This window comes from Lynx rufus, unplaced genomic scaffold, assembly GCF_022079265.1.
Source record: "Lynx rufus isolate CCGP_SWC_20201006 ecotype Redwood Valley unplaced genomic scaffold, mLynRuf1.p SCAF_23, whole genome shotgun sequence".
NCBI lineage: Eukaryota > Metazoa > Chordata > Mammalia > Carnivora > Felidae > Lynx > Lynx rufus.
This window is the reverse complement of record NW_025814838.1, coordinates 6730410-6749846: the sequence shown is the minus strand read 5'-3', so window position 1 is coordinate 6749846 and position 19437 is coordinate 6730410. Positions and strand designations below refer to the sequence as shown.

At 43.2% G+C, this 19437-nt stretch overlaps 1 protein-coding gene across 2 annotated transcripts in view; it reads right to left on the bottom strand.

Annotated features, from left to right (window-relative positions):
• The window catches only part of USP31 (ubiquitin specific peptidase 31), a 100583-nt gene extending 83638 nt beyond the window's left edge, over positions 1 to 16945 (bottom strand). The window contains exon 1 of one of the 2 annotated variants that reach the window (XM_047087099.1): positions 16294 to 16945. In XM_047087099.1, coding sequence (XP_046943055.1) covers positions 16294 to 16920 — 627 coding nt within the window. In that variant the 5' untranslated portion in view covers positions 16921 to 16945. The remainder of the gene's footprint in view (positions 1 to 16293) is intronic. The other variant, XM_047087100.1, reaches the window with a different exon arrangement.
• Positions 16946 to 19437: the final 2492 nt, after the last annotated feature.

The following is a 19437-nucleotide window of genomic DNA, read 5'->3' as shown; positions in this document are numbered from 1 at the left end:
TTTTTTCTCTAATAGACAGACCTAAGGAGCCTCAAAGCAGTTTTCTGCCTAGCGTAATCCTAAACTCAAACCCATACCAATCTTTGGATCTTATCACTGGAGGAAAAAAGTGACAGCGGCTAGCATCAAAGAAAATTGGCAGAAAGAGACAGGAAAAGAGTTTACGTCTACAGACACCCACCAACGGCCTTTTTAAGCCACCCTGGCTTGCCAGGTAGGAGGTGAAAGCTTAGCCCTAGGAAGAGAAAAAGCCCAGGATCAGCTTCCTGATCAAGTGGACAGAAGCAGAGGAGGAACATAGGCTTGGCTTATAAACTCAGCACGTGGCACTGCTCACCAGCCCAGGGGCCAAAATTCTTGGTTGAGTGGCACTGCTCTTTGGGGTGGAAGTGAAGTGCCCTGTACCCCCTTGGAGGTAGAACAGGGTGAGAGAGACAAGAAGTAGGGAACACATAAGGTCAAGCCTTGAATTATGCTGAGGCTAAACATGCATATATTTCTTACATAATCTGCGTGTGTATGTATGTATGTAATTATACACAAAGAGACAAAGCATGCATCCTCTTCATTCTGAATATATTAGTATCTGGTGATAAACAGATCTCAAGTTTTTAATTTTTGTTTTGTAAGTTTATTTTCAGAGAGACAGAGACAGCGTGAGTGGGGGGGGGGGGGTCAGAGAGAGGGAGAAAGAGAGAAAATCCCAAGCAGGCTCCGTGCTGCCAGCACAGCCCAATGTGGGGCTCGAAACCAAGAACTGTGAGATCGTGATCTGAGCCGAAATCAAAAGTCGGACGCTTAACCGACTGTGCCACCCAGGCGCCCCCTGAAATGTTTTTGACTAAACAGTTTTATAAAGTTATCCAAAATATTCTGCAAATAATCTTGTTTTGAAGCATTATTGTTACTGCATTTTGATAACTGAAACATCAACTAGTAGTAACCTAGAGGTATCATTCAAAACAGATCCAGCAAGTTTCACTACAAATTATGTGTTCATATTGCCATAAACCCGAATGCCATCAACCCAATTATATCTTAGCTGGCTGACGATGTTTTCAAGTCACGGGCCTGCCATGACACTTCTCCACACCCAACACTGTGTAGGCCTGAAAGTCAAGCCAGGTTGACACCTGAGCGGCAGACAGGTATGGTCTCCAAATCAATCCTGGCCTCTGCCAGTTCTTTCAACTCTCACCATGAAAATCAGATTGCATAAAAACCAGCACAGGGACTCATTCTGCCTCTAGGTTTTCCCTAACAAAGTACAATTTAGAACCTTCCCAGCCTCAGCCTGGTCTGGCCTGACCAATTCTAGTTGGTTCAGGCCTTGGTCATCTGACGGTAGAAGGGGAAGGCTAAATGGAAGAGCGTGTGAATACACAGAAAACAAAGGGAAGTCTGCGAAATCAAAACAGGGTAACTCCCTAAGTTATCAAAATGTTGCTATCATATGGGTACACTTCCACTCTAAAGAACAGATGAAGCTGTCCTACCTCACTAGTAATTTAAGACATCAAAATTAAAACAATAAAATGCTATTTTCTATTTATCAACTTAAAGATTTCTATTTTGCAACAGTGGGGTACAACAGACATTCTTACACACTGCTAATGGCACAATCTTATAAAATAAGGTAACAATGTAACTTAAGGATCTTCAAACTAAATAAGCATTGACCCAGGAATTTCACAGAGTATATGCTAAAGAAATAATCAAAAGTAACTGTAGTTTTCTTATTGATTCTAAGAATTCATATGTTATGAATAATCACCATTTTCTGCTTGTAAAAAAAAAGTAAAAGATTTATGTAAAAATTATTCATCACAATCAGAAACATCCAAAAATAGGTCATCATATACCTTCATACAATGATCTGGAGTTTTGTGACAAAATTAATCATAATACAATATGAAATGAAAATCACATGATGTAAAAGTGTATATACAGTTTGATATCAATTATGTTAAAACACATCCAGAGGGGGAAAAAGGCAAGAGAGTAATATACCAAATAACCTATATGCATTTTCAATTTTCTTTTTTTAATGTTTATTTATTATTTTTGAGAGACAGAGAAAGAGAGAGGGAGAGAGAAAGAGAGCATGAGCAGGGGAGGGGCAGAGAGAGAGGGAGACAGAATCCCAAGCAGGCTTCAAGCCGTTAGCACAGAGTCCAATGCAGGTCTCGAACCCATGAACTGTGAGATCATGACCTGAACTGAAAGAGACTAAGAGTCAGATGCTTAACCAACTGAGCCACCTAGGTGCTCCTCAATTTTCCACCTTCAACCTTTTACATATTTTCTAAGTTTTCTACAATAACTTGGGTAACACTCTTACCAAAATAGATTTTATCTCATAATGAACTTAAGCAGAAGAAACCACACACATACTTAACGCAAACCAAAAACACAATGAGGGGTGCCTGACTGGCTTAGTTGGTGGAGTACATGACTCTTAATGTGCAGGGTTTTTGTGAGTTTCAGCCCCATGTCAGGGGTAAAGTTAGAAAAGAAAAGAAAAGAAAAGAAAAAAGAAAAGAAAAGAAAAAAAGAAAAGAGAGGAGAGGAGAGGAGAGGAGAGGAGAGGAGAGGAGAGGAGAGGAGAGGAAAAGAAAGGAAAGGACAAGAAAAGAAAAAAGAAAGATGTCACTAAAAACAAAACAAAAAACCACACAGTGAAATACCACTTCACATTCACTAGGATTGCATTATTTCATTTTGTTTTTTTTAACAGGCTCTATGCCCAATGTGGGGCTTGAACTTACAACCCTGAGATCAAGAGTCGGAGGTTCTACTGAGTGAGCCAGCCAGGAGCCCCCAGGATGGCTTTAATAAAAGACAGACAGTAACAAGTGTTGCCGAAGATGTGGAGAAACTGAAATACTCATGCAGTGCTGGTATGAATGTAAAATGGTGCAGCCACTGTGGAAAATAGTTGGACAACCGCTCAAAAAGTTAAACGTGGAGTCATAATATGACCCAGCAATCCCACTCCTAGGCATATACCCAAGAGAAATGAAAACATATGTCCACACAAAAATTTGTGCATGAATGTTCACAGCAGCGTTATTCATGACAACCAAAAGCCTACGTCCCAGGCTTGCTCTTACAGGCTGGGCTAGTGAATGTGTGAGCCAGCTGGTTGGTTTTTCCTGCTAAAATGTTCCCATCACTCAGGTGTAAAGGAACCGATGGCTATCAAACACCTTGATCTGTGAAGCTGGTATCATACAGCAATGAAAAGTTAAGTAAGGAAACTGAGGCTCAGTGACCAGCCCAAGATCTCAGTTGCTCCAGGATTCTCACTGTATTCAAAACTCATTCGTTCAGATTTTCAAAAGGGAAGGGGCAGACCTGCCCCTTAGCTGCCCTCACCCTCCTCCTGGCACTATCCTCTGATACTGACAGCCTGAAGCCTGAACCAGAATTGGGTATCACCAGGAAGTGGGTGCGGGCAGTTACAACAGCCTAACCAGCTGCCTGGCATCACAACAGAGCCTCAAAGGGTAATAATCAACAGGTCTCCAACCTAACCAACCCTTCCTCCCGCTGGATAGATGATAAAAAGCTGCCAATGCTCCTTTCTCTCACCCCGCCTGTAGGGAAACGTAACTACTCTCTTCTTTCCTTCCTGCCACTATTAAAATCCTGATATTGACTAGTAGGTATTTCCCAGGAGCTACTGCTTTTAAAGGAGTTTGTCTTCTCTTTAGACTCTAAAACGAGGGAGATTTACCAAGTTGTCACTACACTCTTACAAAGGGACCCTTATTTTGGGTAAGATTAAAGATGTTCCAAATTCATGTATCTTTAGAATTACTAGGAGCACCTCTTGTCAGTAGCAGTTCTGTTATTCTTCTCCAGCTATAGAGAGCTCTGGACCTCAAAGAAAAGGCTGAATCTCCTCTATCACAGTTTAAACACAAGCCTTTCCCTGCCTCCCTCATTGCTCAAAATAAAGCAGATACAGAAGTTAATTCCCTGCCCGTTCACTCACTCATAAAGATGCATACAAAAGACAGGACCGGTTACTATGGGAAATTTAGAGAACCACAAAATTAAAAGTCTGTAGAGATGCCTCTGTTTCTTCATCTGTAAGACAGAAATAATAATTTATGTACCTACTTTACACTATTATAAGGAATAAATAAAATAATCAACTGTGCAGGGCATGTGGTAAGCACTCATGTTACCTATAGGAAAGGCCATAGGAAAAAAATTCTATATAATGTGCTACCATTTATCTAAATAAGAGCAAATATGAATATACACACAACACACACATATACATACACACAAAGCAAGAAAATTAATTTGCTTATATTAAAACAATAAAAGAATAATTCATAAAATTTAGGGAGAAAGAGAATAGGGTACAGAGATCAAAGACAGAAACCAGACTTCTCTGAATAGATCTTATGTTGTACATTTGACTTCAGGCCATGTATTTTATTTTTTACATAATTATGCAACAAAATTAAATTTTCAAAAGTAATCCTTCAAAATCAAAAAGAAATAAATGACTTTAAGTACCTAGTTGGTGACAAAGCCACACTGAGAACTATTCCAAGGGACCTTAAAATACAGGAATTTGAGGGGCGCCTGGGTGGCTCAGTCTGTTAAGCATCCAACTCTTGATTTCACCTCAGGTCATGATCTCAGCTCAGGTCACCATCTCATGGTTTGTGGGTTCGAGGCTCCAGGCTGACAGTGCAGAGCCTGCTTGGGATTCTCTCTCCCTCTCTCTCTCTCTCTGCTCCTCCCCATTAATGCTTTGTCTCTCTCAAAATAAATAAATAAACTTAAAAATATTAATAATTTGATTATACAGACCCAGTAGACCATGTCCTACAGACAAAACAAAAAAATACCAAAAATAAATCTTAAATATTTTTCAAGCACACATACTACTGGTGGTAGTATTGGGATTATTATCCTGAGACTTATGAAGACTGTAGGATAATGCCAATGAAAAATTACACTGTGCTGGGAACAGGGTTTTCAGCTTGGGAGAAAGGAGAAACGGATGCAAGATCAAGGAGTTAAAGAAAAACCCTGAAACCCTTAAAGGGAATTATCAATAAGAATTCATGATTTTTTTATGTCTTTAAAAGAAGTTACATATTTTCTAGCTCTCTCTACTTAGAAGACAAAGAAACCACATGCACTCCTAGGGCCCAGACTGTGGCTCTCTACCATTTGCCAAAAAAGGCAACAAGGGATCCTTAAAGAAATCACTGATCCCATATCTGGGGCAGGAAATGTGTTAAGATGAGCCAGAATATCTTCCCTGGATTCTAGTTTGACATCACAGACTACTAATATCATGTCAGAAGGATTCAGGAGCCATTCTACTGGACACAAATGGCACAATTTGGGCGTCAATTAGGCTAACAACTGAAGTACATCAGATATAGTTAAATCCATGAGTTCACATGGTTTTAACAAAAAACTCACTAACCACATTTGGAAATCAAGAAATTATTTTGAAAACCAAAATTAGGGGCGCCTGGGTGGCTTAGTCGGTTAAGCATCCGACTTTGGCTCAGGTCATGATCTCGCAGTTCGTGAGTTCGAGCCCCGCGTCAGGCTCTGTGCTGATGGCTCAGAGCCTGGAGCCTGTTTCAGATTCTGTGTCTCCCTCTCTCTCTGACCCTCCCCCATTCATGCTCTGTCCCTCTCTGTCTCAAAAATAAATAAACGTTAAAAAAAAAATTAAAAAAAAAAAAAGAAAACCAAAATTAAAGGGGAAAAAAACCTAAACCATTTATCTTGCCTTTCTTCTCCAAATTTATGTTGGGGTAACAAAGTAATTGATGAGGGCAGGAGTCGCTACAGAAGTGTTCTAGCTAATAAGAATGTTAAAATTATAACATCACCATTTTTCAACCCTTAATGAACTAATGGATCAAGGAATAATCATCAATGTCTACTAACATAGTAAGAGACCCAACCAGACATTATAGCATTATAGGCTTCCTGATAGAAGTTAACAACACTACCAAAAAAAAAAAAAAAAAAAAAGAAAAAAAAGAAAAAGAGAGAGAGAGAGAGAAACCTCAAACCTGAGTCTCATTAAGCCTCTAAATCTACCATTTTACAGGAAGTATGGGAACAGAACATTTTAACTGAAACTACCGGAATACAACAGGCAAAATCAGACTTTGGGAAGCTCTATAGCAGCACTCTTCAAAATGTGATCCACAGAGAGATGCCTGTCTGTGAACTTTTTGCCACCAGTCATGGACTGGTAAGTACAAAAGATAAGTACAAAAATTGAGAGTTGGCATTCAGAAATACTTAGAGCAAATTAACAGTTTTATGTCTATTGAGTCCATTTTTTTTTTAACAGGGCTAGCTTTATGTATGCCTTTTATTTCATTTTTCTGGAAAAGTTTAAATGCCAAGCTAAGAAATGTATGCCATATTTTGTATATAAAAGAAAAAGTAAAAGCAATTTTTGAAAAGAGAAATAATATAATCTCGGATAAACTTTAAGATTAATCCAGCAGCAATAAAAACCGGCCATTGGAAGAGACAGAGTTTAGAAATGGGGAAGGGTACTTGAGGCCAGAGTTAGAATGACTACCTTCATTATCACCATCTGCCGTTTACTGAATAGTTACTATGTGCAAGTTTCTACACTAAACTCTTAGTTGTACCTTTTCATTTAATCCTTGTAAAAACCAAGCAAGGCTCTGCTACTTACTAGCACTGAATCCCAGTATCCTAATTTCAAAAATGGAATACCAACGCCTCTTCACAGGTCTGTAGTGAAGATTTAATGAAAAAATTTATATGAATGTACAGTTGACCCTTGAACAATGTGGGCACTCACCTCCATGCAGTCAAAAATCTGTGTATAACTGTGGACTCCCCCAAAACTTAACTACTAATAGTGAGAACTGCCAAGTGATCACTTTTAATTGTGATATACAACTTACTGAATAGACTAAATGCTCACACAGAGATGATTGGCGTCACTTGGCATTTTAAGTGGATGCTGGCAACACTTGAGCTCAGCGCAAGAGCCAACAGGAGGTGGCCATGAAAATATTACCGGTAGTACAGTATGTACTACAGTTAATTCCTTACAGCTACGATTTAATACTACATGTCTGTACCTGTTTACATTTGACTATAAATGGTGCCACGTACACTCTGTGTGCTTAAGTTTTGACATATTTTAACTTTTTATAATAGGTTTGTGTATATTTTATGATAGTAAATGATAACACAGACTAGCATCTACATATATTTTATGCATTCATGACATACCTAACTTCTACTTAAGTTTTTCTATATTTCTAGGCCACATAGTTCATCTGCAAGTTTAATTGCCACAAATCCCCAAAATTTTTCACGTGTGTGTGTGTGTATTTTTAATTCAACATATAGGTGGACTTGCACAGTTCAAACTGGTATTGTTCAAGAAATGGCTTTGTAAATGATATGGCCCCACACAAATAAATGGTATTTTCATTATGATTATTACTGTTTCTCGAATCAATCAGATGACTCTGTCTTGCTTTCAAATATTAGAATATCTGGGGCACCTGGGCGGCTCAGTCAGTTAAGCGTCCGACTTCAGCTCAGGTCATGAACTCGCAGTTTGTGAGTTTGAGCCCCGCATCAGGCTCTGTGCTGACAGCTCGGAGCCTGGAGCCTGCTTCGGATTCTGTGTCTCCCTCTCTCTCTGCCCCTCCCCTGCTCATGCTCTGTCTCTGTCTCTCAAAAATAAGTAAATGTTAAAAAAAAATTTTTTTAATATTAGAATACCAAGGAGCACCTGACTGGCTCAGTCAGAAGAGCATGTGACTCTTGATCTCAGGGTCACAAGTTCAAGCCCCATGTTGGGAGTAGAGATTACTATAAATGAATGAATGAATGAATGAATGAACATAAACTTGAAAGAAAGAAAGAAAGAAAGAAAGAAAGAAAGAAAGAAAGAAAGAAAGAAAGAAAAAGAATACCAAGAATTCAAGTCAAAGAATTTCCTGAGCTGGTGAGGCACTTACAGAAGTTCTTACAGTGGAAGCAACAAAGGCATTTCCCAACCAGTCCCATGAAATCTTCTAATGCCTGAACTGTTTGTTTGTGGTCACATTGTTTGCTACCATCCAAGCTCAACAACCGGAGGGAAGAAGCAACAGATGTTCAGTGACTGGCCAATTCCTCTAGGAACTGCCACAGTCCATGGCATAAAACAATGATTTCTAAATGAAGAAAGATCACAGTCAGATGAAAGACAAGATATCTCGATGTGCTCCACTGCAAAAATGTTGTTTGTTAAACATAAAAGGTCATTTGAGGAACAGCCAGTGAAGGATTAATTAGCAGAGCAAACAAGAGTATTTTTGAGGGAAAAAGCTACAGAGGACAGAACTTTAAATTACCCAGCTTTCAATGATTTCTTTTCCACTATTATATATAAAAGGTTTTTTGTGGAAACCATGAGGTCATTGTTTTCCAGAGTCTTTACTATAGGAAACAGCTGTGGGGAACTACACAAACAGTGAACACTGCCCTATTTAGTAGCCCCTCATTGTGACAAGTGTATAGAGGGGGACAGGAAAAATCCATCAAACCACACTCTAATAACAAAACAAAAGCAGAGTCAAACTAAAAACTTTAGGCCACACAAAGGACGACATAAAACAATTAGTTCAGAATAAGCCTCTGTAAGTCAGGACAAGCACCTGTGTTATTACATCTGTATCTTGACTTAAAGAGATAATTCCAAGAGCAGCTCCTTTCGACATGGGTCACCAAAAACTCAAACGATTGATTTTGCACAGTACCTGATATATGACAGACATTCGACAAATTTAACTAAAAAAAAAGTCTTCCTAGGACTCTTATGTTATATACTGTATGACCTGTCCAAAACTGAATTTACCCGCCCACCTGCAGAACTGTTCTGCATTCTGTGCTTCTGGTCTTGAACAGTGCCATCCCACCACACCCTGCTTCAGTACCTCTGAGTTATGTTCAGTTCCTCCTTCTTATTCACTTTTCACACACCCATAAAGCTGCCAAACACTGTCAACTCTGCTTCAAACATAGATTTTATATACATGCTCTAAAGTCAGAGGAAAGGAACAAAAGGCAAGGAAAAGGAAATAAATAAGCTGAATCCACTCCAATCCACTACAGCGTATGTGGCTCCTTCAGAAACCACCCCCAAGACTCTGCTTAAACTTGTCCAGTGATAAAAATACAATTATGTGAGACAGCTCACACAATATGCAGCTGAATCCAAGTCTACACACCTAGTCCCAAATTGCACCACAGTTCCTGTCTATCAAGACTCCCTTTCTTAAATATCCCATGATCACTGACCCCATGTTCAATTTAAATGCATGATCTTTTCTGCCCCTTGTGCTCCACAAACCACTTCCCCTTTCCAACTATTCCATTCCCATCAAATGATTCCCATGATTTTCTCCATACCTCAGTTCTGAAACCTTGGTGTTTACAACTCCATCCCTTGGACTCTCCCTAATAATGTCATAATGTCCTCCAAAATGTCCCTTGGATTCACCCTTTCCTCGGTTCATACTTATGATTGTCCTTTTCCTGCAATTACTTTCTCCTCCATTGGATTCATTTGTGCTCACCATCAGACCCATTTTTCTAAAGCATCCTTTTCATCAAATTAGTGTCTGCACAGCTCAAGAAGCCTATATTGAAACACTACTGATTGCAGCCTCAAGGCTAAACTGTTGTGACAGACTTTCAAGGCCACCCACAATTTGCCCTTCTCATCTCATTCATTTGTATTTATTTCCCCTTCTCTCCAAATCAGGGGTTCTCAACTGGGGCAATTTTGCCCCCCAGGGGACATTTGGCAATGTCTGGAGACATTTTTGATTGTCATGACTGGGGTAAGGGACTGGAACACTGCTAAACATCCTACAATGCCAGGATAGTCCTGCCCCTCCCCCCCAAAAAAAACTGACCCTGTAAAAGAAAATAATTTTAAAAAATGGCAAACAAGGGCAGTCACTAATAAGAGGAAGCACATGTCAGCGGGGGTAGGCCCTAGCATGCACCATGGACGGGTCAGAGAATCTTGTCCTCTACTACTCTTTGCTGGGCAATCCAGCAACGTGCAGCAACATTTTAAATGCAACATTTAAATTCCCTTTGACTAAGCAGTGCCACTTCTAAGACTCAGTCTTTAGAAAATGAGACTTGGTGTATACTGAAGGATTGGCTATAATGATTAAAAACTTTATACTACCGGGGCGCCTGGGTGGCTCAGTCGGCTGAGCGGCCGACTTCGGCTCAGGCCATGATCTCGCGGTCCGTGAGTTCGAGCCCCGCATCGGGCTCTGTGCTGACAGCTCAGAGCCTGGAGCCTGTTTCAGACTCTGTGTCTCCCTCTCTCTGACCCTCCCCGTTCATGCTCTGTCTCTCTCTGTCTCAAAAATAAATAAACGCTAAAAAAAAAATTTTTTTTAAATAAAAAAATAATAAATAAAAACTTTAATACTACCTAAACACCCACCATTGGGCTTCTATACCACTGCCAAAAAGAATGAGATGGGCTTGGATGTATCAACAAAAAACAAGGAAAGCCATGCTACCCATGGGTAGGGCAATAGGGGAAACCAAGTTACAGAACTATACGTGGAGCATGAGCCCACCAATGTAAAAGATGTAGACATGTTTATATACACAACTAAGTGGTCTGAAAGGATTATTTTTAAGGCCGACTTCCCAAAGTGCCTAAGTCTGAGAAGCAATGGCATGTATACAGCGTTAGCTGCAGCTACCTTATTTTCACTAAGATTGAGCACCAGAGTCTTAGTGGAGGGAGAACATTATACATTTCAGCACACCCCACCCTACCTCTTTATGTTTTATGTTGAGAATTGTATTTCAGTGGTTGTAAAAACAAGGTAACAGAAGCACGGGTGTGCTTCGGTGTGTGCATCAGCAACGCAGAGGTGATGAAAGCTGAAGGCATAGCTCTGGTTCTGTTCTCTCAGTCTCTAGCCAGCAGGGGAAACGCATTCCCTTCATCCAGAAAGGCTGAGGCCATTCACATCTCCCCCTAAGTCTAAAATTTGACGATTCGGTTACCTCCCTTCTCCTTCAGAGATGTGGAGCTTCGCTACAACAAAAGTGACAGCACTGGACAGAGAAGGGAACTGATCAGGAAGACACATACTTTATACTTGGCCACAAATCTAAATGTGACCTACACAATTTTTTTTCTTACTTTTCAAATGAATTTAAGGGGCACCCTCAAATCCGAACACTCCTTGGGAACCACTGTGAAATATCAATATACTAAACATTTTCACACAAACCAGGAAAACTTAGATCATAGGTCGACAGCATAAAATCAGAGCCTCCAACATGAGTCTATGAAAAAGTAAGGTGTGAAACTGAGCCAGTATAACCCCAATTGCTAGCTTATCTGCTACTACTCATTTATACATTTATTCCCTTTGTAACCTGAGAACTCTCACTCATAAATAGGCACCACCAGGCACCGCAGTTCAAGGAAAAAAAATATGGAATAGAAATTTCTATTCATCAATTATCTTTTGTTTTACGGCAAATTTAGAAGGAATCCCCACAGTTCTATTATCAGTAGAGAACTCTGTTCTAGTTGTTTTTTGGCAGCACAGTTTGAAAACTGCTGCTATAAAACGTATCTTTGTTACTTGAAAGATGACCACCCATCTCTTTACTTGCTGCGCAAGGGCACTGAGTACTAGAAATCAGCACGTAGGAGAAACTGGAAGCACACACACTAGCATCCTACTAGTTAGACAATAAGCTCATTTCCTCTTAAAACAGCATTTTGAGCATTCAGGTTTCAGAATGATTTATTTTCTCTCCTTGTTTTACCAAGATAATGGTCCAAGGATCCTTCCAGTGAAGTCAAATTTTACTCTAGTGCTGCTGCAAACACACACACAGAGGAGAAAACGTAACACGGCAAGCATTCTAAAGGCTGGGATACTAAGAAAAACGCCCTAAGAAGGCACAAAACATTCCTCCAACAGAGTGTTTTTCAATCTCAGCCTAACTCGCATTTTGGGCTGGCTAACCAACCCCTTACTGAGGGGAGCAGAGCCAGCAGCACCCCCAACCCAGTTGCATCAACCAAGTATGTCTCCAGACAAGGCCAAATGTCCCCAGGAATGGAAGGCTTGGGAAGGCAAAAGAGCCCTGGTTGAGAACCCTGCTCTACGAGGAGGAGAAAAACACCTGCTAAAAGGAGAAAAGGATATACGTGGCAGCCAGAGAAGTTTCTTAAAGCATACCAAGGTTGAGCCAGTCAATCCATTTCATTTTGGAAAATGAAAGGCCAACCTTAACAACCATCTAGTAGCTCATCCAAAACCAAGAATCTGTCTACCTGGCAAGCTCCTAAACCTCAAATAAATCAAAGTGGTTAGGAATCAAGAAAGAACTCTAATTGGAAAACTTACAAAGAAAATCATTAGTAACTTAAGAAAGTTTTAAGACGATAAAAGCATACTCAAAGGCATACTAAGTGCTTTTCGAGACCTCAAGGCAAACTCTCAAGATGGCAAATTGGTTTCATCTTCTCTGCCAACTCCAATCAACTGGTAGTGACTGCCTGGAGCCCAGAATTGGGCAGGATTCTGAGGTTGAATGTGAGCTCAGAGAAAGAGTATCCACATGGAACACCAATGTCTGACACATACAGGCAAAGGGCCGTGGTAACACGTATACCTCGCACTCACCTTCTTGGTGTTCAACTCAACTTTCTTTATGCTTAAAATAATACCCATCAAATTTGGCTGTAATAAAACATTTTGGGGGGAAAAAGTAATCCTCCACAGTGTCACTAGGCTTACCTAATTCAGGGGCAAAAACAGGAGGAGGAGGAGGAGAAGGAAGAAGGGGAGGAGGAGAAGGAAGAAGGGGGGGAGGAGGAGAAGGAAGAAGGGGAGGAGGAGAAAGAAGAAGGGGAGGAGGAGGAGGGAGGAGGGAGGAGGAGGGAGGAGGAGGAAGAAGAGTCTGATTCTACCACTCTCCTGCTTAAAAAAATCAGCCCTGGATTCTCAACTTCCAGAGAACAGTGTCCAAACCAGCATAGCCTACAAAGCCATTCACAATCCACATAACATACTTCTCCCAGACTTTCAGCACCCCCACTGCTCTTCATGGTGTAACCAGCCACCAAATGTCTGTTCCTCCAAAACCACATGCCCTTTCACGCCACCCCCTCTTCTCTGCCTGGCTAATTTCTCTTCATCCTGCAGACCACTTCTGTGATGCTTGACTTGTTCTCCAGAGCAAGAGTGTTCCGTGGACCATCAGCATCACCTGGGAGCTTGATAGAAATCTCAGAACTTCAGGCCCCACCCCATCTCCACCAAATCTAAATCAGCTTTGTGACGAGACGTCCACGATTACGTGCACAGTAAAGTATAAGAAGTGATGTTTTGGGGAATGTACCAAGTCTCACTGGACTTAGTTCTTCACAGGCAAGTACAGTGTGTTTCCGAAATAAAAGTGCCTCACACTTTGGCGGGCTGCCCCTGAGGCAAACTCCTCCTTTATTCAACTTCTCTATTAAGCCAAGAAAACCCAAATAGCCACCTTCCAGCCTCCATGGCAGCCAGAGGTGGCCAACTGACATGGCTGTAAGTCAATGAGATATCAGCAAAAGCCTGCTGAGGGGGCGCTTCTGGAAAAACTTACTTTCCCAGTGCCTTCCTACCTTGACAAACATTAAGGATAAAAAGCCAAAGGGACAAAATAGCCAAGGACAACAGAGAGGAAACACAGAAATAGTCTGAGACCCTGTTGAGCTCTTCAAGCCATTGTACATTAGAACACCTACCTCCAGACTTACTGTGTGAGCTATTTCAACATCTTTATTGCTTAAGGCATCATCATTGGGGCTTCCTCTTTCTTGTGCTGAATGCATTCCTAACTGATTGAGTAAACCCTTAATAAATGGGAAGTGAATGAATGAATGCAATGTGAAATCTACTAAGGGTTCAGAAGATTATATTTTTTAAAAATAGGGCCTCTAAGAATCTGTTCAACTTTGCCAAAGCATGCTTAAAAATCAGCCTCCGCATTTCTAGAATTATTGACCCATTTCTCTTCACAGCTTTTTAATGGATTAAAAAAAAAAAAGACAACCTTTTAAAAAGCAATGGAAATGTTCACATACAAAAATGCTGGAGGAATTGATTTTTATATTTTGGAAAGAGTAGAAAACCAAACTTAAAATACTGGGTTCTGACCTTGAAAAGTTTGCAATTTGCTGTGGCTACTGACAGGCAACTATAAGCAAAGAGGAAAAAGAGAAGAAGAAAAAAGACTTACAGTAGCTGGTTGGTTGCCATTCTCTCCTACTTTCTTATTTTGAGATCTCTGACACTGATCTCATTTTTTTCCAGTCCCTATCCCAGTCAAGTATTTCCATTCAAATTTCCAAGATCAAACAGCAGTCATTTTTTCTTTTTAAGAAAAACAGAACATAAATAAATATAAATAACATGTATTAAAAGAGGAGGGGTGCACTCTGACAGTATTGTTCCTCAACAAAGTAGGTCCTCAATCAAGTGCTGAATCCTCAGATCATTTTATATTTTAATCAAATCATTTATTTTTACTTAAATAAATTTTAGAAAGGCTCTTTCACAGCACCAATGAAAAACCAGTACCATTTGTCACAGATAGAAGACAAATGTAAAAACAAACACAATGAAAACATACCCTTATTAAATCCTAGCTACTGCTGTCTGCCAAGGCCTCTAAACTTAGCTTGTTCTGTTTAAAAAACAAAACAAAACAAAAAGGTGGGGGAGTGAGCATGAGGTGTTAAAGTCAGGCTACCACCAAGCTGAGACCTTCCCTTGGGCATAATCAGGACAGACAGAATGGAAAAGGAATTAACTTTCTCACTGTGTGATTTCATTCTATTTAATACCATACCCATGTCCCACCTCAAAGTATCCCTCCTGCAATCTCAAATCATCTTCCCCTCTTTTTTGCTCAAAATAAGAGCCCATCTCCTTAGTGCAGCCTAAATGGCCCTACACAGCTACCACTCAGCTCTCATCAGAGCTCACCACGCCTCCAGCTCCACCCGCAGACAGCAAACGGGGACCCAAGGGCCATATCTAGTCCACTGCTTGTTTCTGTACGGCCAGAGAGCTAAGAACAGTTTGCAGAGCTAAATATTTGTAATCAATCTGATGATAGGGAACGCTAATTTTGAACTCCAATTAAGGTAAACACTCCTCCCATTAGTAGACCTATATTACAAAATACAGTATTCACTCACCATATTTTTATTTTAGTCAATGAACATTTTGTGGAAGTTTTTTTCTTGTTTTTTAGTACCTACATAAGAGCTTCCGTTTTGCATCCTGGCCATTTACTATATGGCCCTTTACAGAAAGAGTTTGCTGATCCCAGAGCTACACTGTTCCTCAAGTGCACCAAGCTCTCAGGCTTTCACACTTTTATACCTGGGAGGCAATTCCCCCTGACCTCCTCAAGGCTGGCTCTCCCTGGTTACTCAAGTCTCAGTTCAAACCTCGCCTCTTCCAAAGGCGTCACTCTAACCCTGCCCCTCCCCATTTAAAGTAGCCTGCCAACACATCAATCACATCACCAAGTTTTAATTTCTTCAAACCACTATCTGATATTACCTCCTCACCTTACTAAAATCCGTAATGATAAAGAGAATAAACGCAGCAAATATACATGGTACTATGCACAATGGAAGCGATTTGCATACCAGGTTGAACCTAATAGAAGTGCCAATCTGTAAGTCAAAAACGGTCAAAAATGGGTAATCTCACAGGGTTCAACCCAATATATCAACTTGTTTGCAGCTCACAACCACCTATGAGGTAAGTACCAGATGATGAAGCTGGCACAGAGAGGATGAGAAACTTGCCTGAGGTCACAATGCTAGTAAAGCATTATGGCAGAACGAGGATTTGAACCCAGGCTCAACTTTCCCACCCCCAAGAACGTAAGTTCAATGAAGGCAGGAGGTCTTGTTCATTGCCATATCCCTCCAGGGCCCGTCACAGGGCCAGGCACGTAGTAAGCCCTTAATACTCGAAGAATGAATGGGTGAGTCTCCCTTACAAACAGTGGCATCGGTCCTAGACTCGGGGCCCACACCTCTTTAGACCCGTGCGCTGGTTGGCCCGCCGCGCCGCCAGGAAAGGAGGAATGGAAGGGAGACCTGGGGAGCCGGGTGCCCCAGGGACGCAGGGGGCAGGGCCCCCCTCCTGGGGGTGGGGACGCGGCGGCGCTCACCTTGAAGTCGCGGCTGTGCTGCGGGGTGTACTCCAGGGTCCAGAGGGCCCGCACCAGGTGCGCCAGCTGCTCGGTGACCTCGCCCTGGCCCTGCGTGCCGCGGCCCACAGGCTGCTCGGGGTCAGGCGAGGGCTCGGGCCGCCCCGCCCGGTACTGGCCGAGCGCCAGATACTCGGCGAAGAGCTCGGTGTTGCTGAGACACTGCAGCGTGGCGTTCATGAAGCACGTGTTGCCGTGGTTCCGGAGCCCCGCCACCCCGGGCACCGGCTCGGCGGCGCAGGCGGGCGGCGCGGGCGAGGCGGGCGGCGGCGGACACGGCGGCGGCGTGGGCGCGGCGGCCGGCCCGGGCGGGAAGCAGCTGCGGAGGCCGCCGCGGTCCGGGGCGGCGCCCTCGGAGCTAAGGTGCGAGAGCGTGGACAGCGTCTTAAGGACGCGGCTCATGAAGCTGCCCACCGAGCGCGCCGACGAGGGCGAGGCGGGCGCGGCCGGCCCGGGCCCCGCGGGGCCCCCCGCGCCGCCGCCGCCGCCCGCGCGGCCGCTCCGAAACAGCCGCTTGCTGAAGGAGCGCTTCTCCTTCCCGCCCGCCGCAGCCGGCGGCCCGGGCCCGGGCGCCGTTACCTTGGACATGGCGGTCGCCGACGCTCATCACCTCGTCCGCCCGCCCGGCCCGCGGCCCCGCCACGGCCGCCGCCGCATCCCGCCGCGCCGCGCCTCACCGGGCCGGGGGGCTCGACGCCCCGCACACCTCAGAGCGCCGCCGAGCGAGCCAGCGAGCGAGCGGCGGCCGGCGGGGCGGGCGGGCGCGCGCGCGATCCGCCCAGCTGGGCCGCTCACGTGACCCGCCTCCCGGCGCCGCCCGCCCGGTGCTGAAGCCGCTGTGGCTGCCATGTTTATTGTGGGAATGGATGTGCCCCTCCAGCCAGACGAGATGACTCTCGGCCCCGGGGCGGTCCCGCTTTGTGAAGTCCAAGAGAGGCCATGTCTAATGTGGGCACGGTCCCAGGAAGGTGGACAGCGCTGGGCTCGTGCCCGGGGATGGACCCTAGGGGTGGGTCTCGGTCCTCTGATCTGATGGCGGAGGCCTTGAGAAAGTGCGGAGATCAGGTTGCCGCCCCTTACCAGACCGTGGAAGAAGTGACGGATATGGCCCTGAACAGTTCTGAGCAAGCCAGTCCTGCCCGGCTCCCGAGACACCCGGACCGCCTGCGCGCCTACCCGAACGCCATCACCGAGTCTGGCACGCCCCAATAGGCTTGTCTTCCAGGTGGCACGTTGTGGTCGCAGTGAAACCTTATACCCAGAATTACCTTCCTTTGCAGACCTGCCTTTAAAACCCCGCTGAGCTCTACCTTCATTCATTCATTCAACATACGCCAGGCACTGTAGGCGCTGGGAATATGACAAAGTATGACATTAACACAGTTTCTGCCTGCCCTCTTGCACTTTCTACCCGCGGTTGCTGATAATAGCTGCTATGTTTCAAGCATTGTGCTAAGCATGCAATATTTCCTTTAATTTTCAACTCAATGCCTTTGAGGTTGGTACGATGTATCCATTTCAAACCCAAATTTGTTTCAAAGCCTCTAGGCTTGACCTGTAAATGAAAGGTCACAGACCCACATAAAATCACAAGGACCAATATGGGTTATATCAAAGAATCTTGGTGCTTCAGTCATCATATTGACAATTAATACTTGAAATGACTTGGCTCTCAGTGTTGGGGAGAATATAAGGAATGGTGGGGACTGACCAACTACAAGTCAACATCTTTTTAAGGGGGGTGGCTGCCACTCTCAACCCCATCCAGTTGTTCCCATGTGAAAATGAGGGCTCAGATCATCTAATTTATTAAAGAGAAATTGGGAATCCTAGTTTTAAATGTTTCAACCAAAAAAAAAAAAATAGTGCAGAAAAAAGAGAAAAGTATGTCTTAGGGCTCCTGGGTAGCTCAGTCATTTAGGCATTAGACTCTTGATTTCCACTCAGGTTATGATCTCACTAGTTCAGGAGGTGGAGCCCTACATCAGCCTCTGTGCGGACATCACAGAGCCTGCTTGGGATTTTCTCTCCCTTTCTCCCTGCCTCTCTCTCTCTCCCTCTCTCAAAATAAAATAAACATTTTTTCAAAGTACATGTTTGGGCTGCCTTCATCTCAAAATTAACTGGTTTGTGACCTCCTCTCTATGGATTCTCCTCTTTGCTAACCTTTGGCCTGAGTCCTGTTTACTATATAAGAGAGAAATCAGGGAAGGGCGAACCCTTCTCCTTTTTAAAACAAAAATCCCACCTTACAACAAATTTCAGAGTAAATGGCTTTTGCCAGAGTGACCCACACCAAGTAAACAGGGACTGTATGGTGACACCCCCCAGGGTGCTCTGCACTAGCCTCCAAATCACCAACATTCCCACCTCCTACTCAAATATCCATTCTTCACCACATCTTGAGCTCATCTGAGCACCAGGAAGAAAGCAATCTGATCATTCATACTGAAGTTTGAATGCAATGGCCCTTGGCCTTTGCAGACATGTTTGAGTTTTTTTCAAATATGAAACTCATGGGTGAGGGAGGGACAAAAGGAAGGAATCGCTTTTAGTGGAATTTCAAGCAGTTGGACAACACTTTATCACAATACCCAGCCATTGTGTTATAAGTTTGTTTGCTTGCTTACTAGCTTATTTTTAGGCAGTGGGAAGGGTCTTGGAGCTGTGGTCTCCTTAAGTGTCAACTGACTTAGAAGTTAGCCCTCAATTAGTTTTCTCTAATTTTATTTTTTTTTAGCACTGCTCTATTTTGAACTTAGATGTTCATAGCACCATCTTGCATGCTCAAAATCCCCAAAGACTATCAGCTCTTAAGGCAGAGTTTTGCTGACCATAGAGCCCAGCATTGACCATGGTTCTAATAAATGTTTGGTTGAATGAATAAACTGCTTTAGAAAGAAATTGAGCATAGCAAAAGCTTTTCACTCCCCACATTTTATGCCCTGAGCCCATCTCCAATTTCAACCACTGCTACAACCTGTGTAAACCATTGCACTGTGATGATCCCCACTTCAAATGCCTCCTGTTTACCTCTTTGCTTTCCTGCCGGAGGGTTTTTTCCAAAGCTAAAGAACTCTCACCAAAGGAGAGTTTGAATTAACA